The sequence below is a fragment of the Charadrius vociferus genome, unplaced genomic scaffold, assembly GCF_000708025.1.
Source record: "Charadrius vociferus isolate BGI_N301 unplaced genomic scaffold, ASM70802v2 scaffold161, whole genome shotgun sequence".
NCBI classification, from domain to species: domain Eukaryota; kingdom Metazoa; phylum Chordata; class Aves; order Charadriiformes; family Charadriidae; genus Charadrius; species Charadrius vociferus.
Genome location: NW_009646928.1, coordinates 6,319,785 through 6,344,896, shown reverse-complemented (window position 1 = coordinate 6,344,896; position 25,112 = coordinate 6,319,785). Strand labels below are relative to the sequence as shown.

At 37.8% G+C, this 25,112-nt stretch overlaps 1 protein-coding gene across 1 annotated transcript in view; it reads right to left on the bottom strand.

Moving 5' to 3' along the window:
* KCNH7 (potassium voltage-gated channel, subfamily H (eag-related), member 7) overlaps window positions 1–24,750 on the bottom strand; it is a 255,356-nt gene extending 230,606 nt beyond the window's left edge. The window contains exons 1-2 of the mRNA XM_009894613.1: window positions 24,485–24,750; window positions 22,239–22,469 (exon numbers count right to left, since the gene is read on the bottom strand). Coding sequence (XP_009892915.1) covers window positions 22,239–22,469; window positions 24,485–24,560 — 307 coding nt within the window. The 5' untranslated portion in view covers window positions 24,561–24,750. The remainder of the gene's footprint in view (window positions 1–22,238; window positions 22,470–24,484) is intronic.
* Window positions 24,751–25,112: the final 362 nt, after the last annotated feature.

Below are 25,112 nucleotides of genomic sequence, written 5' to 3'. Positions count from 1 at the left end.
ACCTGTATTTGAAGGAAGTTTGTAAATAATGTATGGTCAATGAAGCTGTATCATTAACAAACAGGCAGAGATGAGTCCTCTAAATGGCAACAGTCGACACTTTATTTTAACAAGTATCTGGAAATAATTTGTTTATGTTGGTGATTTTAAGAATAGCTATTTTGCACTTGGGAGCAATCCAAAGGAAGAGATGCTCTTCAATTTACATCAAATGGACATCTTTATTACCTTGATGCATCAGAGGGTTGAAAGGAAAATATAGCTCATTTTTAATATGAAGAAATAAAATGGTCTTTCAGTGAAAGACCTTTCCCAACAAAATAACCTTGAGATGGGTATGGTGAGAAGGGTTAAAAGGTCTTTCGGACTTTTTCTGTGGACTTCTTCTCAGGTTGCGCTGACAGGAAAAGTGAAGCAAGACTGCTTCTGCTCTTAGGAGCAGTATGAGGCTCTGACCATCTTCTAGTTTCAGAGTACCCGAGGCTTAACACTGGGTTTGAGACTCTTGAAATCACTGAATTTTCTTGGGCCCAGGCTCCTGCAAGTTTCTCTTTCCATTGCCACACACTGGAACTCTAATTTTCTAAATAGTAAGGTGAGTGCTTAGGAGTTAAGTTTACTGCCAGCTGCTTTACCTCAGATAGTCATTCACATTCACATCTACATGTATGAATCTGTGCTGGGGATCTGGGTCATATTAGCACCTGTGTGCTGTGAATACAGCTGCACAGCCAGGGGCACCACTCAAAGTAGTTCACACTGGTTCATAAAAACCAGCTGTGAAATTTACAGCTGATTCCCAAACCAGATGTTAGCATGCTCTCCAGCACACCTTGCTTTAGCCTCTCTTGGAAGTCCCTGTCCTGTACCAAAAATGATGAATGGTGTCTTGCTCATGATGAAGAAGAAGCAGGAGGAAAGAGAAGATCAAGAACTGTCCTCTGAATTGAACTGAATTTTCAGGCATCACTCACTACCCTGCCTTTCACTCTTAGCCCTAGAAATCCTTGGACCTTGTTTGGTGATTACATCTTATGACTGGGAGAGGATGCTTGTACACAGAGACCCTTCTGCACAGCTCCCTGGCTTCCTGCAGAAGTGTTTGTTATTGTTATGTGATCTTTTCGTGCAGAAAGACGTGCCTGAGCATTCAACAAAAACTGTACAGACCTGGCAATCTAGTGCAGTGTAGTTAACAAACTGAGTAAACAAGAGCCCAAATTACAGTATCTCTGCAGTGTATGTGTCATAAATCAGACCTTCAGAAATATCTAATTAAGTAGCATCAAAAAGTTCTGGGTCATTTCTCTCCAGTTATTTTAATCACATTTTTTTCTAATTGATTACTTTAGAAAACAGATTAAGTATAGTGAAACAAAAGCACATCAAGAAAACCTAGCATTCAAATAATCTATGGTACAGCATCTTCTCACCACACTGCTTTACATCTTAAATCTTTACTCTGCTACTGAAAAAATCATTAATCTGATATTTTGCTATCCTATAAATAACCATGCTTTTATCAAGGTTCAAGAGAAAGAAAAACAGTTTAAAACACTTCCGAGGGGGAGTCTTGACTCAGTCCTCTGCTCTGCCTAGTGTGTGCTTGTTTTAGTTACGGCAGATGAGGAAAAAGGGCACTAGTTCACCTTCCTACTCTTCTTGTAAGCTTAGATAAAAGGCAAAACCAGCTCCAACCTGAATTATGGCATTTGCAACAATTCCCATGGAATCAATGTGTTAATTTTACTGTATGGTCTGTGTTCCCTGTTCACGCTCTCTTCCCTCCTGGTGGATACATGCCATCCAAGATTTGCTCGTGTGGTCCTTTTGCGTGCTTTCTGCCTGCTTTATGCTATTTTGTAAGTAGGTTATAAGCCCTGTATGTTTGGAATAATCATTGTAATGAAGGTGCTGTTTACTGGCACAAGCCCAAACCAACCCTGAAAGTTTAATTTTGAAGATGTTAGGTATTTAAATTTCTAACAGACCTCAAATCTAAATTTCTTATGGTAGAGTAAAAATGTCCAAGCCAATCTTCCTGCTTTTGAATTCAGCTATTTTAAGTATGGGTATAGAGAAATTCAGCATTTGCAGAAATGACTCAGTTGAAACATGACATGAAAAGTTAGTAGGGTGGAGCCTGAAAGGAAATATTTCTGTTGTTGCTATCCCACAGTTCTGCCAAGGTCTGAAATATTTCATGCAGTCTGATACTCATTTATGCACATGCTTTCTTATTGTGCTTATATATTTCTTACAGTGCTTATATTTGCTTTCTTTCCTTTTGGAATGGTCTGTAATACACAGCTTCTCCAGAGGATCCTCACTCTTTAAGTCTGAACAAGGCTCCAGTTCAAGAGCTACAGCAAGCTTTCTGTTTGACTTTTGCACTTTAATTTAATACAGAGCCCAGCCAATTTCATATGGTAATATTGACTATATCCTTGTTTGATAAGTAGTGTTAGGCATCCAATTTAATTATAATTATATAATTATGAGTAATTACAACCACCATAATAAATATATCTGAAGCTATTTACTGTATTAAAGCTAAAAAATCAACATCGGTACCAAAACCAAGGAGCATTCACTGCTGGATATTGCCAGTTGTTCTGAAGAAATAATTTGTAGAATAGTAGCGAATTTTTGGTTTGTCCCTTCTGTGTTTTACCATACCTATATTTATTTTAGAGGTAACATGAAAAAGATGTGCAAATAAGCATAAGTAGCAGCAAGGCAAAAGACAACATGAATACTACATTTATTTCTATATTATCATTTGTAGATATTACTGGATGCAGTATTTTATTACTGAGTTTTAAAATTGCAGAAGATAGATCCTCATGATACAATAAAGAGAAAAACAAAAGTGAACTATGCAGCGAATCAGATTTATAACTTCCCTAAATTTGCAGCTCAGGCTAGATTTTCAGAAAAGATCAGCTCTCATTTAGGCCATTATTTTCATACCCCATAAACAACCCAAATCAAAACAGAACAAAGAGATGAGTATTCTAATTCAGTAATTCTTTCTTGAAAATCTGGCAATGCATTGTAATGCTTGGCCTGAAGGAAAGGTGAACATATCTCATAATCTGAAAAAAAATACAGGGTTAAAATTGTGGGCACCTTTGTAAAGAAAGACAGTATGATTCCTGCTTACCAGCAAACTACAGAACAGAGTAAACAGCTACTTGCCAGGTGTGCTCAGATGATTCATGTTCAGCATATGACCATACCAGCTGCTTGACTTATGTGAGTTGAAAGAGAATTTCAACAGAAGAAAAAAAGTAATTTTATGTATGCTTGAGAATCCACATTTCCCTTCCCCTCCCCACTGAAAGCTGGAGTAATATTAAAGGTGAAATGAGCTTTATGCATGGAGCTAACTTAGGAACTTCTCCGGCAGGTTTTTGCATGCTTTTCTTCCACTTGCTTAAACCCATAAACTTCTCACTGACTTTAAGACTTTAGCCCTGAGACCCTAAGATTTCTCAAAATAGAATTGATTTAACCACCAATTGAAGGCTGGTACATTTTGCACAACTAAAACAGATTTCAACTTGATCCAATCCTATTAATTTTTTCCTTTATACATTGTTACTGCATATAAACACTGTCAGTTTGCTCAAAGTATTGGTAGCACAGCAGAAAAAGACAGACTCAAAAAACTTTTGTTTTTATTTTTTTCTGTTTATTTTTCTTTAGTAATTTTTTTCTTCTACAATATATAGATGTTATGTCCACAGCAGGTAATAACAATCTCTCTTTATAATTCTTGAATCCCTTTTTTAAAGTTTCCTTTGCAGATAATAGCTAAGAGATAGCACATTAACTTTGATACCTGATGGGGGTTCAGCATCACAGTTCTGGTATTTTATTCCTATAAAATGCAAGACGCTATCAACCTCCAACACAGGTATGCATGAAGACCTCTATACTGCCTAAAATATTGACAGGAAAGCTGAATTTACTGTTACAGGAGTTGGCAAAAGCAATTTGGGTTGATGCACAGTAGCCTTTAGCCAGATATTTTGCTTACCCTTTTTGCTGCACTTCAGAAAGGCTGATTAGGGTAGGCTTAATGGAATTGTCAATCCTGTACTCAAAAAAGGTTTATATTCAGCATTGCCACTTTAAAATAATACACTTCTCTTTCCCAGCCAATAGACCTGGGCAGTTCCATGGTTGAACTCACTGCCCTGATCTCTAAAATTTCCTATTATATTCCCTTTGATCATCCTGGGTTCCAGGGAGAAAATGGTAATTTCAAAGAATAATAAAAATGCCATAACCCTGCAGATTAGGGCTGTAGTTAGTATGAAATTACTTCAGTTTTAAAATATCTCAAAGTTATTTTGCTCTCATAATTGCTCACTAAATGTACATTATAATATATTGTGTATCTAAAAAAGTATGACTCACTGATCATTTGAAGGGCGATCTGTTCAACGAGGTCTCAAAAAAGCATATACTTGTAAAGCCTTTATCAAATATCTAAATATCAAGTTTGTAACTATCAAATATTTTCAAGCATTTCAAATCCAAACACACAAGCTTTTCAGTTATTCAAACACCTCCTTAGAAATGAAACTTACTTGGTTTTGGAGGTTGGGTTTACATTTTTTTTGTTTTAGATAAAGATCACAAATAACTGGGAAGTAAACACCATTTCTGAAGTTATGTTAGTCATAAGGGTAAGTTGTTTTGTAATACCTGTTTGTAAAGATATCTGTATTCCTCTGCAAAGCATATTATCAGAAACAAACCTTAGAAAAGCCATCCTTTTGGCTCTTGGTCACATTCTGACTTTACACGAGCCTTGTAGGGCCAAGTATCTTTAGCCGTTCTCCTTGACAAAAACAAGTCAACATTTGCAATCGGCTGTTAACGGGCAATCTGACAATGACAATTTGGTCCAGTCTGAGGATGAGAAATGACTTGTATGTTCTCATTCCTTTAAATTAAAAATAAGACATATGTCACAGTGCTATGCACACTGAATTAACCCTATGCAGAAATGAAGCACATACAAGTAGCTACCCTTGATACTAGACTGTATCTGTTATATGCAGAAATAACTGCAATTATACTGTCAACGTGCGAATCTCTCATGGACTACTGTAGAAGTAGGACGGCTTTGCAGCTGAGTTGAAATAAAGAACACACTTAAATTAAAAAAAAATACCAAATCAGAAATCCTTACATAATACTATATTGTAATGCATATGCTAGATATGTTGTCTTCTGCATCATCAAATTAATTGATTGGAGGGTCAACCGGCATTGGTAATGTAATACCAGGAACTGCTGTTGTACACCCCAAAGATACTTTTTATCTGTCACATGAGAAGAGAGTAAAAGACAGTTTCTTTTAAGTCAGTAAAGCAGGTTTTATCGATAAAATTTTTAACATCATATTAGGATGATTAAAATAAAATCCAGCATGAAACAAACAGATTTGTAAGTGTCAAATATGCAAGCAGTAGGGAGAAAAAATATTTTAATAATAAAATTAAAAATATATCCGTGCTGTTTTAGTCACTGCAGTTATATTTTGTGAAGCTTATCAATGCCTTCAAACAGCAGTTGAACTAATCATTAAAAATTTCATTAAATATGCTTTAATTGTCACATTGTGTTTGTTTAACAGTCCTTGTCTATGTATAAAGAACTGAAAGAAAACACAGAGTGGGTTACAGATCTGAAAAAGCTGTCAGGCCACTCAACTAGGGTGACTTAAACCCGTGAGATCATGTCTCAGTTATCTTTGTTAATATCCTCAGATGGAATCACATCTCTAAATGATGGGTATTGGAAGGGGCAGTGCTTAAAACCATACATCTAACCTCACTGCAGTACCACAAAAGCTGCAGGATTCCCGATGCTCTGCTGCTGACACATTATGCTCCACGTGTTAGGGGCCAGCTCCAGCGGGGTGCTGAGTGCCATTAACACTGGCAGCCAGATGTGTTGCACTCCTGTCAGGAGGTAGTTAGCACACTTCGATATTGATTGTGCAGTTTGATGGGGCGGGGGCAGGGTCGTTGGCACTGTTCTAAAGGAAAAGGGCAGTATTAACCCTTGAAGGAAACAGTGGATTTCTCTCTCCCCTAGTCACTAACCTGGAAGAAAGAGCATAGGACAAATCACTGTATTTATCACTTCTTGAAGAAAATACGAAATAAAAAATGGCAGAAGCGAAATGGAGAAGAAAGTTCTGTCTTTTGCTGTGACCTATATAAGGAAATGTTAGCAACAAACTTTTTCTTCTGAGATGAGATGGTGTTTCAATGAGGTTACCTCACTACTGAAAGGCACCAGAAGAATTCCACACGTGAAAAATATCTCTCTCGTAGAAGATCTGTTGTCCGCACATCTTTAAAGATGGGAATGAAGTGCTGAATAACGTGTACCAAGGATGCCCTAGTTGTTTGCCAGTGGCAGCTGCACTTATTTCCCAGTTGCAGTTGCGTTTATCTCCCAGTATAAGACAAATGATTAGCTGCTTCTGAAACTTACAAGAACTCCATTGCAATTATCTTTAGTACAAAGTGGTTTGGATGACTGCAATCCATGGCAAAATAAGCATCAAAATGTCTGTTTTCTTCTTAACTCAAGCACATGTTTGTATAAAAAATCTCCCAAAGAAAACCGGACGGATGCCTAACAGGGCAGGCAGATTGGCCTCCAGTACAGGAAAACACTGAGCACATAGTTCCTCATAATAAAATGGGCAGCAACATGGAATTTATATACCATGTAGCACATCAGTAGTGACATTTGGAAAAGATCTTCTGGCAAACAATATCTAGCTTGCAATTTCAACCATCTTTAGTGAACAATGTAAATACATTACGCATGTATAAGTGTACCTGTTATGTAAAATTTCATATATAAAACCTCACATAGTACTGAACATTCAAGTAAGAGGAACCTATAAAAGTAGTACAGAATGCCAATTAGTTTAATAAAAGATATGTAAAATACCTACATGTGGGCTACTGAATTAAGAAAAAAAGTAAGAAAAAATTTGGTAACTAACTCATTAGTTCTTCAGACTTTCCAGAGGGTATAGCTCAAACATCCTAAGCACAATAGCAGTCCATCCAAATACTCAGAAAAATAAGTAGATGTATCAGAATATCAGCTGGCTCAGCAGGGAACTCATGACTGAGCTCAGTGCGGAAAAAAAAAAAAAAAAGGAAAAAAAAAAAGGTGGGAGCAAGGGCAGGCTACAAAGGAGGAATACAGAAAAACTGCCCAGCCATGCTGGGATGGTCTTAGGAAAGGAAAAGCTGAGCTAGACTTGAAACTCTAGGGATATCAAGGGCAACAAGAAGAGCTTCTGTTGCTATCTATGTTAGCAGTAAAAGAATGAACAAATATAATGCGAGCTTGCTGCTGAGTGGGGAGGGTGATTTAGTGACAGTGGATGCAGATGAAGCTGAGGTACTCTATACATTCACTGCCTCAGTCTGGGAGACATTTGAATCTTGAGGCAGGATTCAAGGAAGACAAGGTTCAAGGTAGTGGAAGAGGATTGAGTGGGGATCTCTTGAGAAATTTGAGCCTAACTGTGTCCAGGATAAGCCATACTGGATTGTATCTTCAGGAGCACAGCCAGTGGATTGAGGAAAGTGATACTTGCCCTTTCCTCAGTGCTCATTAGGTCACACCTGGAATAGCGTATCCAACTTTGGGCCCCAAGAGAGATGTTGATAAACTTGAGTGAGACCAGAAGAGGCTACCAAGATGGATATGGACTTTGAGCACGTGTCCTTTGAGGACAGGTGGAGGAAACTGGCCTTGGCCAGGAGCCTAGAGAAGAGACAGCTTTGAGGGATGTAATAACAGCCTTTCAGTAGCTGTGAGGAAATTGCCAGGAGATGGAGGCAGGTTCTTTACTGAAGTGCATGGCAGGAGAATGATAGACAATGCATTAAATTAAAACGGGGGAGGGTCTGACATGGTATAAGGAGAAACCGGTTTCAATATGAGAGCAACTGAGCACCGGAACGGGTTGCCCAGAGAGCCTATGTGGTCTCCACCCTAGCATCCAACTGGACTAAGCCCTGAGCAACCTAGTCTGAATTCTGTGTTGCTCCTGCTTTCAGCATGAGGCTGGACTGGATGACCTCCCGAGTCTCCTCCTGACCTAAATTCTTCTTGATTCTATGAAAATATGATGGCTATAAAAGACCAATGTAACAAAAGTACTTCTCTGCTACACTGGAATGGTAAAATGTTATATATTAGTTAGAATATGTGCCATGCTAACAGAATGCTTTCCGAAAGCAAACACGGCTGAGGGATTGCTATTTAAAGATTCCCATGTGAAACAAAGCATTACTTGTTATACAGATTGTGCCCGTTTCTAAAAAACAAGATACAAACAAAGGGTGAAATCCAAGAGAGGAAAAAGTTACAATCTAAACTACGTTAGGAGAACATCTCTGGTTAATATATCAAGTTTAGAGTCGAGCTAGTTGAATCTGAACAGATGTATTATATCCTGCAGAAATGTCCACTTTCCCATTGGTAAGTTTATGTAACTCTCACAAGTATTCAGGATCGTGGAGGACAGACTCCATTATACACACCTAAAAAACTGAATCAAGCTAGAATCTGATGAAATTTCAGTTATTTGAATATTTGGAGAGTGAGAGTTTTTTGTTTTGGGGAAGAAATAAAGCCTCGTTCATTTTATGATACATGCAGCACCAGTTAAAGAAAAATAATGGTCAGATAAGATATAGTTTTGCTTTCTTTTAAATTATCAATGTGGTTTAATGATGCATAGGCTCTGTATGACTGATGCATGTTTTTCCTGAATAAGTGCTACAACTATCACAACAAAATCACAACAATGTGAGACTTGCAAATGGTAAGTTTTTTCTGTTTGGAAAAAGTATGAGCTTAGCAGCCACTGAACTTTCTTAACCACACCTCCTATATTTTTTTATTTGTCATTTATTTGGCAGTTCTATTTTCTGTATCAAATTTGGAAACCCTGAGGGCTGAACTTGATACAGGGCTTACACAGGAAAAAGATGAATAGGACTTGATTCCACCTTTGCCTTCTTTAACCCTGTGGCAAGAGAAGGAAACAGTTTGGCCCCTTCTGCCGTTCAGAATAACCCCAGTTGTCTTTAATCCCATTCTAGCACTTGAGGATCTGTATAGTGTGTATCCTCTCTAACCGAAGATGTTGTTTCTCTAGAAATGATCCTTTATTACAGACAGGACAGAAACATCTATGCAACTGCATCATCCTAGGGTGTCTCTTTTCTCGGACCTGGCCTGTGGTCTGTGATACTCATTTAACAATCATTTCTATTAGTGCAATTCCTATTAAAGAGTGCTTTACAGAACTATTCCCTGTTGAATATCATTTCATGTTCTCACGCTGTTATCCATTTCTTGGACTTGACCGTGTTGGGGTTGGGATTTTTGTGGCATTTATTTATGCATACACAATGCTTTTGTCTTTACTGGGAAATGTTACGATGCAACCTTGGTGTACTGTCTTAGAAAAGCGAGAACAGTGCAAAAACACAGTAGAGAATGATAGTTGGGAACTGTGAACTTTTCAAGAATAATCTGTCTTTCAAGGTAAGAGACTCACTGCATTAGTCAGTCAGCTCCTTAGGAGTCACTTCAATTGGCTGTTCCGTTCAGTCTTCTTGTGATTGTATGTATTTAATAAGAATCATGTTTTATTAGTAAAACTGTTGTGAGCTATAGAATATCAGTTTGTATTCTATGATTCTATGATGGGGTAGGAGGTAATTTTGGCAGCTCCTCAAAGTGGTTGTTAAACCTCTTAAGAGGGAGAAATGCCCTTTCATATTATATATATATGACACAATACATATAATTGAAAATCTAGTCCTAAATTTGCTTTGACATATAAAAGTTCAGGTCAGTCATTTCCCTTGGAGTAACTGCACCTCAGTGTGATCTTTGTAGCAATGATACAATAGTTATGTCTGATATTTTAGTGCCTGTGGCCCCTAAGTTTGGATAATCTACTTTCCAGGTAACAATCAAGGTCACACATGTAGAATTGGTTCTCCATCATTTCAAAAACCAGTTGATATATTTGCTTAAATTCCTCAGAAAGTGGAAATAAAGTGCTTCATTTACAACTTTTTTTATTTACAGAAGAAGGATCCCAAGGTGAAAGAAAAAGGATTAAGACCAAAATATTACTTAAAAAGGAAACAGTTCACTCAGTTCTCATGAAGAAGGGACAAATGCATTTGTGTATTCAAATGGGAGAGAAATCATGTTTGAAATACAAGCAGCCACACAGAATGTATTTATCTGGCTAATCATTATGATTTGCATATGTTGAGTTCTGCAGAGATAGTGACGCTACTGGCAATTCTGCTTCTGCAGGATCTGTTGATCCTGTTGATGTTTTCCTGTTGATCCTGTTGATCTGTCGATGTTTTGAGGTCAAAAGACAACCAGAAATGAATGGTCTACTGCAAAGCTCCCTCAGCTGTAATATTCTTTGTTTGTGTAGTTGTTTTTAAAAAATAGAATTGCATACCTGCCAGCTAGGAAGAAGATTTGTCTGTAGACCATGTATTCCTTCCTCTTTTCCTGTCTTTAAATAAACAGTAACCAGAGAAGGGGGATGCCACCTGCACCTAGCGCCTGATCTACAAACATCACACATATCAGACACTACCTCTCCTTCTAGCTGCATTAGCAGTTAGTAGTTTTTAATTAACTTTTTAAGCGTTTGGGAGAAGCCTCTTAGACCCCAGTTCTACTCCTGACATAAGAAAATTGATTTGCAAGTTTTATGATAAAAAGAAACAACGTCTTAATACAGTTTTGTGGTCACCCACAAACAGTACTCAAACTCTGCTTTATCCCTCTACAAAACTTCTCTTTGAAACTCTGTGCGTAAAAAACTAAAGCTGCTTCTGTGCTACCTCATACTCTTGTTGCCATAAACAATCAGTGTAACTTACAGAAGCACTAAGGATGCTCTGAACTGTGGAACAGCATGGACTGGCTCAGAATTGACATCATACATAGGCTGTCTTTCACACCAGTTCATGAGCTGCTCCATTAATCCACAGAGAAGGCTCAGATATTGATTTATAGATACCCGGTTTTGTACTTCAAGGCTGTTATCCTCTCACATAATATGGTTTGTCGTCCGTGACTCTAGAAATAATCCTTTTGGGAAGTGTTGTCTTTTCTGTTGGAAGGACTTTGGTGTCAGATTGATTCCTGGTATATTTTATCATGCAAAAATAGTTCTGGGCACTTATGATGGAAAAAAAAAAGGAACACATTTTCCTTTCTTTTATTATTATTATTTAAAATTACATGGACTCTAGGTTTTCTCTTTCTTTCTTTCTTCCTTTCTTTCATTCTCTCTTTCTTTCATTCTCTCTTTCTTTCATTCTCTCTTTCTTTCTTTCTTTCTTTCTTTCATTCTCTCTTTCTTTCTTTCTTTCTTTCTTTCTTTCTTTCTTTCTTTCTCTTTCTTTCTTTCTTTCTTTCTTTCTTTCTTTCTTTCTTTCTTTCTTTCTTTCTTTCTTTCTTTCTTTCTTTCTTTCTTTCTTTCTTTCTTTCTTTCTTTCTTTCTTTCTTTCTTTCTTTCTTTCTTTCTTTCTTTCTTTCTTTCTTTTTCTTTCCCATTTGTGAATTGAAAGCTATTTTTCAGGCAAGTAGACAGAACTGCAACAGTATTTTACCTTAAATACCATGACAACAGGATTTATGGAGTATTGAGTTTCATGGTTTTTTGAAAGTATAAAAAGAAATGCTTTCTCATACAACAGCCATAAACATGCAAAATCCTAATGAGATTATCTGGCATTTTGCCAGAGAGGAAGGAGTAAAGCAGATTGGCACAAATGAGTTTTGAAAGGAGGAAATTTGCAAGCTATTTTCAGAGATACACTTGCATTGATTTGAATGAAAATCAGCAGAGAATGCTCTAAGAAATAAACAATCTCAAAAGGGCACAGACTCCAGAGTCTGAGAACAGCTGGGAATAAGTGCTTTAGAACATGCGTGTTAGTGATGAAACATATTTACATGATGATTAACTGTTTTTCAAGCAGTTTTCAAGACAAAGGCAAATGCCCTAATATGTATCTACGCTTGTTCTGAGGTCATCTCCACCTCTCTACCCGCCAGATTAAAATGGAGGAAGGTTTTGTCTGTGTTTTGCATGTTTGTTTTGTAACTTGTTGTCTTTGTATGTAGCAGCTCAGGTTCAGCTAATACTAGTTAGCAATGGTATAATATGTCCCTACCAGCAGTTCTCTAATACCTAAAGATCAGGATTTTTAGTGTTGCAAAAATTAAACTTTGCAGTTTAATTCTGTGAAAGCTGTGGGTACACAAGCCAAGTCCTGTATCTGTAGGTATTGTTATCTTGCTCTCAGGCCTTTAAGAGCGTTTCTGGGAGCAGAAACAATCAGTTACTATATAGTTCTATGCATTTGCCAATATTTCATAACTTCACACTATCACAGATCAGTATTTTTCAGTATTATGATAAATCCTAATTTCCCTGTATTTGAAGTAAAGTCTTGTGTTTCTCTGAACTGAACTGGCCGTTTAGGCACGACTTTCTGGTTTCCACTGTGGTCTCATGTGGCAAATCAAGGATTTAAATGAGGTCCTGGCAAAACGTAAAAGATAGGATTTTTATTGACGATGCTATATGGAGGAACAAGGACAGGAAAGCAAGAAATTTCAGCAGGCAGGGAAGTACTGAAGGCAGCTCTGATTTGTGGCCTAAGCTTTCTTCTAGTCATTTCCACTCAACTATCAGCAATGAAATAGTTAATAACGTTGACATTTAAACACCATCTTTAGGTTTTGATGATATGATCGCTCTTTGTTAACAGTGAAGCTGTAATACATTCTTTTTGTGGATAACACTTCAATGTTATAATCGAGGACATTATCAAAACTAGGTATAATGAGATCTGTAACTTGAGTCTGGTTAATGAAACAGAAAAAGACAACAGGTCCTCCCCTTTACACTGTTTACTTTGACGTTTTGTCAGACTGAATTTTGGTATCCTTTGTGGTTATCTTTACTGATGAGATTTCACTGTGATTACAGAATTAAAGAATTAAGAAAAATAGAAACAAAAAGGCTATATTGTACCAGAAAGTTGGTGAGGGAGCTTAAAATCAGGTATCTATGGAAATGCAGGAGGTCAAAAAGCATTTTGTGACCAGTTATGGCTGTGATTCTGCTTTCCAAATTAAATTTTAATTTTATTTCTAAGAAATAGTTCAACTCTGTATATTATTTCCTTTAAAACAGAAACAGTATACGAGACTGAAAAGTTCAAGATAGACAAAATTATAACACCAATACTTTTGACCTCAGAGATATGAACTTTCAGAGATGCAGACTGTGTGAAACCAGCTGTAACTATAGAGCTACATTACCCCACTGTCATTGTCATGCATCTGCTCTGCCTAGATCTAGGTTCACAGCTACAGTTCTGATTGCTTTTGAGATATGTGGTTTCCAGAGTGAGTTAGCAATTTCCATAGCCAGCTTGATCTTGCTACTCTGAATCCTATACTGCTTGATTAAGCTTTTTCCATACTTGGCTGGGAAGCGGGGAAGAATATGGACTGTCTAGCACATAGACTGAGTCATACACTAAGTCAAATATATAGGGAACACTTTAAAACTGGACTTGAAACCACTAAGATAAAATCTAATCCACAACACTATTCTCTTTCCATTGCTCGAAACCAGAGAGAACAGTACCAATGTACACATTGGTACTATCCAAAGTGCGATGCTCTGAAATGTGTGTAATACCAAATATGCATAAGGCAGCTGTTAGAAGAGCAGTTGCTCTTCCCCCATGTCTATTGCAAGGTACGAGGTCTGATTTGCTCTCTGCATCTGATGGAGAAGAGAAAGAAGCAATTCATAACGCAAATTAGGAGTATGGAATAACTCTTTTATCAGAATGTAACATTAAAAAGGATGCACACTGAAGATAGAAAGAAGACACAAAAAATCATGTGAAACCACAACAAAAAATAGACTAGCAGCTTCTGCTCTTTTTATCTCATAACTCAAACCCAAAATAGCTTTCACTAAAACTGAAAGGAGCATATTCAAACCAGATAAAAAACTTTGTTAGGCAATGACTAATTAAAAGATGAAACTCTTCTCCGTAGGATATTATCATAGAATCATAGAATTGCTAAAATCACCAAGTCCAACCATCAACCTACCCTGACAAAACCACCTCTAAACCATGTTCCCAAGCACCACATCTACCCTTTTTTTAAACACCTCCAGGGATGGCAAATCCACCACCTCCCTGGGCAGCCTATTCCAATGTCTAATAACCCTTTTAGTGAAAAAATGTTTCCTAATATCCAATCTAACCCTCCCCTGACATAACTTGAATCCATTTCCTCTTGTCCTATCACTTTTCACTAGATAGAAGAGGTCAGCCCCCTCTTCTTTACAACCTCCTTTCAGGTAGTTGTAGAGGGTGATAAGGTCTCCCCTCAGCCTCCTCTTCTTCAGGCTAAATAAGCCCAGTTCCTTCAGTCGTTCCTCATAAGGCTTGTCCTCCAGACCCCTCACCAGCTTTGTAGTGCTTCCCTGGACACGCTCCAACACCTCAGTGTCCTTCTTGTAGTGAGGGGCCCAAAACCAAACACAGTACTCAAGGTGGGGTCGCACCAGTGCCAAGTACAGGGAGATGAGCACTTCCCTAGTTCTGCTCACCACACTATTCCTGATACAGGCCAGGATGCCTTTGGCCTTCTTGGCCACCTGGGCACACTGCCGGCTCATATTCAGCTGGCTGTCCACCAACCCCCCCAGGTCCTTTTCTGCTGGGCAGCTTTTGAGCCCCTCCACCCCAAGCCTGTAGCACTGCATGGGGTTGTTGTGACCCATGTGCAGGACCCGGCACTTGGCCTTGTTGAACCTCATACCATTGGCCTCGGCCCATCGGTCCAGCCTGTCCAGATCCCTCTGTAGAGCCATTCTACTCTCAAGCAGATCAATATGCCCACCTAGCTTAGTGCCATCTGCGAACTTACTGAGGGTGCATTCGATCCCCTCACCCAGATCATTGATAAAGATATTAAAGAGAACTGGCCCCAGCACCGAGCCCTGGGGGACACCACTTGTGACCGGACACCAACTGGATTTAACTCCATTCACCACCACTCTCTGGGCATGGCCATTCAGCCAGTTTTTCACTGAGTGAAGATTATACTTGTCCAGGCCATGAGCGGCCAGTTTCTCCAGGAGAATGCTGTGGGAAACGGTGTCAAAAGCCTTGCAAAAATCCAGGTAGATAACATCCACAGCTTTTCCCTCATCCACTGAGTGGGTCACCTTATCATAGAAGGAGATCAGGTTGGTCAGGCATGACCTGCTTTTTGTAAACCCATGCTGACTGGGCCTGATCATCCTGTTCTCTTGCATGTGCTGTGTAATGGCACTGAGGATAATCCATTCCATGACCTTCCCAGGCACCAAGGTCAGACTGACTGGCCTGTAGTTCCCTGGATCCTCCTTACGGCCCTTCATGTGGATGGGTGTCACATTTGCAACCTCCAGTCAGCTGGGACCTCCCTGGTTAGCCAGGACTGCTCATAAATGATGCAAAGTGGCCTGGTTATCTTTCCCCCCAGCTCCTTCAGTACCCTCGGGTGGATCCCATCCAGTCCCATAGATTTGTGTATCTCCAGGTGCTGAAGCAGGTCCCTCACCATTTCCCTTTGGATTGCAGGGGTTTCATTCTGCTCCCCATCCCTGTCTTCTAGCTCAGGGGTCTGGGTACTCAGGGAACAACTGGTCCTACTGCTGAAGACTGAGGCAAAGATGGCATTAAGTACCTCAGCCTTTTCCTCATCCTTGGTCACTATGTTACCGGCCCCATCATTCTAAACAGCTTAGAGAAACTTTAATTTTGAGTATGTATATCATATCGTAACCTTCTAGTGACATTTGACTCCAGAATGTGACACCTTTCTTCCCACTTTAGGACTCTTTTTGAAAGTCAGCAATCATTGATTCTTCGTAGTTCAAGCAAGGGAAATTTGGGTCCCTTGATTAGTGTAAGTTATCCCTGTAACTTTCTGAATCCTGCTGTAAAACTATACTGTGGAAGTCCAGTGGCAGAAGAGTTCCCTCTGGACACTGAACTGAAATGAAAGACTCCTCCTGATCCACTAGCCTGCAGGTTTTTTGTTTCTGCCACGGAGGAACTTAAAACTGTCAGAAGGGATTTTTCCAAACTGAGTAAGATTTTTTTTTTTCTGTTAAAGATGCAGTAGCTATAATAATAGCAGTTGTATTCTTCATTATTTGTTAAAATTAGATGCATCTAGTCATACCTTTCTGACTCTAAACACTGACAAAGAGAATAATTTTAAAGGAAATTTAATGTTTGTTCCTTTTTATTCAGTTACTGTCTCTCATTAGCAGGAATACATGAATGGCAAAAAATGATCTTCTGTAAAATCCCCCTTCTTATTGAAAATGAATTCATCTTAATCTGAGAAGAAAAAAAAGTATATTGGAAAGCCAAGGAATTGAAAAATATGGTTGAAACTGGCCCATAAATAAACCTAATTAGTATATTTGAGAGCTGCGTTATCATAATCATTAGGTATCCCATGGAAACGTGAATAAAAAGTGACCCACAATTCTGGGCAGGCACAGGAGTCATAACTGAATGGGGATGGGCAAATGAGAGATTCTGATCACTGAGATATCAGCTCGCTGCTGATGGTGCTCCCTGTTGCAAAAACAGCAGTACTGAATGGGACAGAAGACAGTCTTGGCTCTTAGAACAAGTAATAAAACCTAAGGTAGAAAAATTACACTACAGACATAAGAAATGGTCATCCATTTCCAATAGTTCAAAAAACCTTCAGTAACATTCTGGACTTGATCCAAATTTTCTTTTTAAGGGTGTTTGGAAAAAACTTGCGTTAAGACAGGTTTTTTTGACAGCTTTTTGGTTTTTGCTTATCAAAATGCAGTCCGATCGTATTTCTTAAACCAGGAACTCCTACAAGAACAGGGTATTAGACAGTGACTTGATTCACTGACCTTTCTCATCAGCTCTGGGTAAGGCATTGAATCTACAGACAAAACCACATTTGCTGACCCTCATGTTAGAGCTCATTTAAAGGGACTTGACATACATGCAAGGGTCTTTCTTTGCAGTTGTATTTTTAATTGATTGGTGTGTTCACAGCATTTATAGAACACAAACAGCTGGTAAAATGCCTATGCTGGCTGAAGTCTAGATGATGACCTTCTAAATAAAGTCCTGATCTTTCTATTTTAGAATACATAATACCATTTCCACTTTATTTTGTTGGTATGTTTACACTTTTTTTAAATTTTTTTATCCTCAAAAAAGAGCTTAAAAGGCCTTAAAAAAATTAGTTTGGAATCTTAATGTGTTTTGAAAATACAAGTCTGTTTAATTTGCAGTCAAATGTAGCAAATTACATTTTTCAAACTGCGTAAGTGGCAAGTAATTTGTGAGGTTTGTAAACACTGAAAATAATTGCTTAATCTTATCTTTGCTCAAAACTATACTCTTCTGTAGTGCTTCATATCCCTGGAATATCTGATGTGTATAGGGTAAGCTTAAATGATTTCCCTACCTCCCTTTAACAGGTATACTCTGTAAGCTTAGATACAGCCCACTGTCGTCCACAAAGCGTAGAGTAAGAAGGGAAAAAGTATGCAGTGTGATACAATCCTTTCCGATTACCATAAATCCATTCTCAATCCCAAAATAATTATACTTTTTATGTCAAAAGCTTTACAGCTTTACCACCTCAAGCAATATTTTACAGCTGTCAAGAAAGATTTATGCAATAATGACTTAAACTGCAAAATGGAGTCCTCAAAGGAAGAGCTGTCAAACATTTTCACCACAAATAACTTTATTAAAATAAGAATTCTGTATAAACAATATTTTACCTTCAACTATAATACAGATCATGTATATATATGATTTGTGAAAATTAAGTTGTGAGATAGTGGGGAATATACTACACTGCTACTTTGATATCAGGGTATAATTTTTGAATTAAGCAGATGTTAATGCCTAATGGGCAAGACTTTGAAAAAAAATCTGTTTCAAAATAATAGTTCTTGTGATTTGCCTGTATTTATCTATTGTTCTTTTTAAAAAGTGGTATTTACATTAAAAAATAAATTTACCGAGTCTTTAATCCCATGAGTACATCCAGTGGCATTTGTGGAGCTTCTTGCATGATGAGAATCTATAAATTTGGACCCTTAGTTTTGGCATCCATCTGCTCCCATTAACCATTTTTCTCAGTAGTATTTAATTCTTTTGATAACTATGTAATCACCTACTGCGGCACTACTCTAACAGGACAGAGAACTAGAACTTTGCCTGGACTGTGTAAATACCCTTCTAAAAGGAAAAAGGAGTGAGGAGAAATTAAAACCATATGTAGGCTATATTGACTATAAATATATAGTCTATAGGCTATATTGACTATAGCTATATTGACTATAAATATAGTCAATATAGCTATATTGGCTATATTAATATTTATTATTTATTAATATTATTCTGATACAAGTACTGCAAGAGGAGCTAGTAAGGCTTTTAGCTGCAAACATTAAACACTTCTGTGAAGATAGGGCACCGGTGTGGTTGGGACAGGACCTGCTGGGCGCGTAAGTAATGCTGACATCCCACCTCCATGCCATCTTAAACAATTACACAAAGCTATCACAAGTTTTCTCCCCCTCTTCTTTGCACCCTCCCCACACTGCACAGTGGAAAGGGAAACGTGCCCAGTCCAGCTAACACTTTATAAAAATGTGATACACTGAATTTGTGTTCTCCTTTGTCCACTATATCTTCTGTCTGCCACGTTTAAGGCAGTGTAGATTCAAGCAACTGCCATTTTCTGAAAATCAACCTGCTACCATTTTTTTCCCATCCTTCTGTCCCTTTTTCTTCAAGCGTGTGATCTGGCCTAAAGGTTAAAGCAGTGAACAAAGAGCAGCATTCAGCCTTGCATCATCAAGATGTTTAAAACTCAAAAACTTGCACTTTCTTTCATCTAGAAAAACAGACTATAGACCAGTAAAGAACACCAGAATCCTGATTCCCAGTACGTATGCAATACCATTTTTCTAGTGCAAGAATTTCCTTTTAAGTTGAACTTTAAAGCTGTGACATTTTAAAACTATATGTGAGCTGGTATTTAGGATTAAAAAGAAAAAGCATTAGTTATAGAGCGATTCCCTTTCTGATATCTGCATTGCTGGACTTCTGATGACAGATTAGCTTTATAAGTGAGGGGATAGATGATCCCACTGACATTTGCTTTACTTTGAAATATTAAAATTATTTTTAATATAATCACTGGCTTACGTAGAGTAAATGATAGCGTGATGTGGAATAAGGTTTTATTTGCAATTCAGTGGGCATCTATTCAGGACTGTGTAATATGGTCTTCAGAAACTCCTGTCGATAGAACCTCAAGTGATTCGCACCTTCCTGAGCTGTCTTCCTTCCCTGTATGCTTAGTGTTATGTTAAATATTATATAATGGGTGGCTATGAAATATAATGTCAAATCCAACTTGTAAGCAGTGGGTAGTTCATTGGGGTAACTTGGGTTACTCTCATGGAGAAAATTACATTTCTAACTGTGCCGGTATTGCCCTCTTAAAATGTTCTCATATTCACTCACAGCACACAGTACAAAATAAGCCACTAATCAGGGACTAAACTCTCAGATTTTTAGAAAATTATTTAAATTCATTTTGCTTCATAACCTGGAGGGAGTCTTTTTTAGGTATCACCATTCTGTATATTGTTATAATATACAGAGTGTTTTATATATAGCTTTCAGGTATATATTGCAAAAAACAAATTTGCAAAATTGAAGTGGAAGAAGTGAAGATGAAAAGTGAAGTATATATTTTCAGTAATTTAGAGTAACTACAGAATATGTTTACTGCCATTTAGTATATCCATCAAATAGGTAGTTTACATTTTATGATACCACACAAACTTCAGATCTTTGTATCTCATTTTGTAAAGAAATTGAACATCATGTGGAATGAAACAAAAGTCTGCACGTATAAGTGATCAAGCTGTCAGAAATTTACGCATTGGAGTGTCAGACCTATCTTGTATTTTGTCAATTTTTGCCTGTAATCAGTGACTTGATATTTTAAATGATATTTACAATTCAAAATAATTCACCTGTACTTCTTTAAATTTAGCAGTGCATATAGTGCACATGGTAAGTCCTGTTCACATTTTGACAAGTAAAACTTTGAGGGATTCAACTCAAATTTGTCTAGAACTGTTGCCTGTAGCTTTTGAAATTCCTTAACCTTCAAATTTATGTTCTAGTAATTTAAAGAAACTATTCATAGAAGTGAAGTTACAAAGAACCTTTCTGCATAAGATTGTTTCCACTGAATAATCCATAACTCTTGTTCACAATGTGCTTCAAAATTCAAAACTATTTACAAAAGGTATAGCAATTTTTACAGACAATTTTACTTTGATTTGCCTCAAACAGACTATGATGTGTTGCATGGTGCCAGAATTCATCATTTTAGAAAAATATATATTTACAGTAATTGACAGATGAGACAGTTAAGCGCCTTTCCCTCCCTCCTAATATCTTGAGAGACAGAAGCACTTTTAAACGACCAGATCTCAAAACAGTGCTCCAGGCTGGTGGCTATGAAAGTTAGCAATGACATTCTCCTTTTGCAATATTATTTTTAACACACGCCAAGTTAAAACAAACACAGGCTAGATGGTAAAAGACACATGGTGTCAGGTCTCCTGAGAAATCCAGGTCCAAGGCACAGCTACAACAACAAATCTTGACCAAAATCTGCTCCAGACCACCGAACCACTTCTAAGAATAAAGGACTCTACTGAGAATGTGCTAAGAAGAATATCCTTAAATATTGGTAGCGTGGGTAGAATAGTTGGCCCGAGTCCTATCTGAATTATACCAGCCTAAGCTAAAAATAATATTAATTAAGTCTTTCTGAGATAACAACAGTATTATTGAGAACGGGATTTAACTCTGTGACTTTAAAATGTGAGAGCATCCATTGCATGTGATTCTAAAATTGATGCAAACAACACACTGGCACTTCTCCAGAACTAATTTAAGCTCAGCATTTGAATATGAATTTCCTTTTCCTTCTCCCAAGAGTGTATACAGCAAGAGGCAGAATAAGGTACACCACACTTATCCTTTACTTGAATTTGTTTGAAAGATGGATGTTTCCGTAAATAACCCTGGGTAATTAGAAAGAAAAAAAAAAAAAGAAAACCACCCCTACATGTAACTGTTATGTATCATAATTAGTTTTCATGCGTATGCATTTTTTAATCTGCAAATACAGTAATTTATTCATTTTATGCTCTTCACAGGAAAAAAGCATCAGCATAGCAGATTTAGCCATTCTTCCTTATATCAGCAATAGTCTGCACAGATATGTATCGAGCCTTCACTGAACAATAGGGAAACTCTTCATAGTTTAGCCATCCCAAAATTTTTACTCTGACAACATAATTCTAGGACAACTTCTGTGGTTCAGTTGTAGGTACTCCAACACAATAGCTCATCTCTGAAAAAGACTTGGCCCTTTCTTGATAACCTAATGCTTTCTTCGTGCTAGGCCATTTTTTGCTACTTTTAACCTTGTACTTTTCCCAGTAAAATACTGCATTTAAATGAAGGTATGGTTCCAATTGCGCGAGGCAGGCAGAGTTAAGCCGCCTGAAACTGATACACCATTCCTATGTCCTGTGAGATGAAACAGTTCCTAAAAATTAACACTCACAGGATGTCCCCTCTTCGCTTGTTTTCTGTTCATTGTTGTAGAACTGTTTACTTGAGGACATTTAGACCAGCTTTCAACCAACCGAGAGGAGAACTTTTGTTCAACAGTTGCAAACACAGTGCTAGCTTCATTCAGCTGTTAGAGCCAGCGTACGGTGATATACTCTATACACCCACTACTTTCACGGCGGATTCTCTCACTGGTATACATGAGTGTATTTCACTGGACTTCAGAGAAATTACAACACAACTCCAGCAAAGGGTCTGGCCAGCAGATCATATACACTTCTTTAACCAATCAACTGATAACCAAACACAAAAAGTCTTGAAAATAAAAAGAGACTTTACCATCTTTGTGATAATAGGTGACTTCTACTTTCCTCTCCTCTGACCCCAGCAGTGCTTGAGCAATTTGGGCAATATGATGTCTTTTGGTCTCTGGCCCATGAAGAAAATCACAGGTGCAAGGTTTCTGCATGACATCTGGCCTGGAGAACCCGGTCATCTCACAGAACCCATCATTGCAGTAGATGATAGCACAATTCTGCACTCTAGCATTAGCAATGATGAATTTTTTATCTGCAATAAAAGAAAGTGATGCATTTTTTAGTACTCTTTCAACATTTCATAAAGTGTCAATTGCATGGATGGATGCTAAACAATCCTTCTTTTCACTGGGATGCCTGAAATGCAGAGATTTTCAGTCATTTAATGTAGCTAATTTGATCCATAGCTTTTAAAGAAATCTCAATAAATTTAGAATACATTAAAAATGAAGACAGTTGTCTTTTAAGGAAATAAAACCAGATTATGCAAGTCTTTTGCAAGACTCCTTTTGACTTCAAGATGTTGTCTTTTTTAGCTTCACTGAAACCCAGGTGATGAGTACTATCCTGTCAACCATAACTCCAGGAAATTCCTTGAAAAGTTAGTTGCTTCTTTTGGGGGCAAGTGGGGCCTTGGGAAGGGGGTTCTACTCAAGTGAAGGGCTTCCTGGGATAAGGTCCAACCAGCTCAGTCTAGGGATTTTCATTGAGCTGAATAACAGCAAGTTTCTAGTCAGTATTTTAACAAAACTATCTAGAAAATATTTTTTTTCCTCTGTGGTTGTTTTAGAAGCTACATTTATAAAAGAAAATATTTCTTAGTAAAAAAAAAAAAGGGGGGGGAGTATGAAGGTACATGAAAACCAAAGGTTGTGATGTTGGAAACATTTTGCACAGTCCGCTGAAGTTCTGTGCCTCAGTCCCTCATCCTTTCCCAAACCCTCACCTGACAGAAAGGTTCAAAAATTTTCAACTGTTATTTCATGTTTCTGGATACCACTACAATATATGATTCCCATTGTAATTATAAATGTGCAGCTTTGATAAATTTACTATTAATAACATGAATTTCTGCTTACTTAATCACACTAGTAGGTCCGTTGCTTTATAAAGACTTTGTATGTGGCACCAAGTCAGCAGTAATCATCTTGAAAATTTTAATGATATTCTGTCTTTGAACACAGAGAAATATTTGTAGAGAAAACTATAGATTTCATTCTTGCTTTTTTTACTGTCTTTCAATCACGTTGAATTTTCACTATCGCTTGCCTAGTTAGTAGGTAGTGCTTTATTCTTTTCAAAATAGATACACTGTACTGCATAAAAACTTTACTCAAGTAGCAACACTGACTTAACATTTAGATAAATTAGGACTACAAACAGTCTTCATTTTTTCCTCAAACAATATAAATATTAAATAGGTAATGTGGGTTTAAGTATAATGAAGTATATAAACTGGAGTTAGCTGTAAGGGTTTGCATCAGACTGACACTAAAAATATGCTAAATATTTAAATAAATGTACATATATCAAAACTACTGTTTCTAAATGAAATTCATTTTAAGCATCAAGTGTTCCTTCTTACTGTTAACAGTAAACCAGAGTTCCAGCCAGGAAAAGCACTTCAGCTTCAGCCTTCTCGACAGGTAGTAAACTGCTGCATTGGAAAAGATCTCACAGACTCTCCCTGAGGATGCATTTGCACTGGTTTGATAGATATTTTAGGCTTGTATAAACAAAGCAGAAATATCTGACAGCTACATTAAAATGCAGTCATGACAACAAGGTAAGAGAGTATCTTCCCTTTAAGAACTCCTCTGCATATTATCTGTTTTCTCTAAATCAGAGTCTGACTGTTCTGCTTTATTTCGTAAAGACAATAATAATTAATAACAACAATAACAACAACAACAATAATAATAAATCTAGCTGATTATTTTAGACATTGCACAGGCAGCAAGACTGTACACTGCTTTTAGAGCCATCTCACCAGTTCAGAAGAAGGTAAGAGATGTAACTTCTATAGCTGTACAATATGGATACAAAGATAAAAACTGTTCCTTGGAATGGGGGAGAAAAAGCCAAATAATTCAAGTCGGTAATCTGTATTCTAGATCAAAAACAATGTTACTCTTGCCAGGGATCCCCTCCTTACCTCTGGGGTTTTCTTTCCAAGCTACAAACTTAAAATAGTCTGGAGCTGCTGTCCATTTAGTCACAAGCAGAATCAAACTACTGTAGCAAAATAGATAGAAAGAGAGAACTTACTTTGCCCTTCAAATTTTCGTATGATTGTACCCAAAAATGTATTTTGTGGTGCCACATGACCTCTGCGAACAGGCATGTTTGTACAGGTCTTCGGTTTTCTGTGCACAATGACTTCTCCAAGGATCTCCTACACGGCTCCAGCCCAAAGCACCGAGCCAGCTACCCTTTGTGACAAATCATCGTCCTCTGGAGCTCGGAAATCTCTTCCCATTAGCACCACTTCTAGATACACGCTTTTCCTATTGGAGTCAGATCCATCCCCCAGTTTCTTTCTTTTTCTTTCTTTCTTTCTTTCCTTGCTTTCTTTTCTATTTTTTTCCTGCAGGAGCTCGGACGCTATTGTCTGGGGCGGGTAGGGGTGGGGTAAGCAGGAGGAGGGGGGGAGATTACAAGGGTAATCGATCTCTAGCACCAAACATCGCCAATTTTCCAAAGCAAATGGCTGTGACCCGGCAGTTTCCGACGCTGTAGTGATGGTTAGAGGGCTGGAAGACTAATGTTGCTCCGCTGCCAGAGGGAGTGACGTTCCCCCCCTCCGGGCTTCACCACGGCGCGCAGCAGCTCGGATTACTCAAGCGTGGTTTAGCAAGAGCCAGCCAATAAATCTCTTCAAAACTCAGCGACAAAC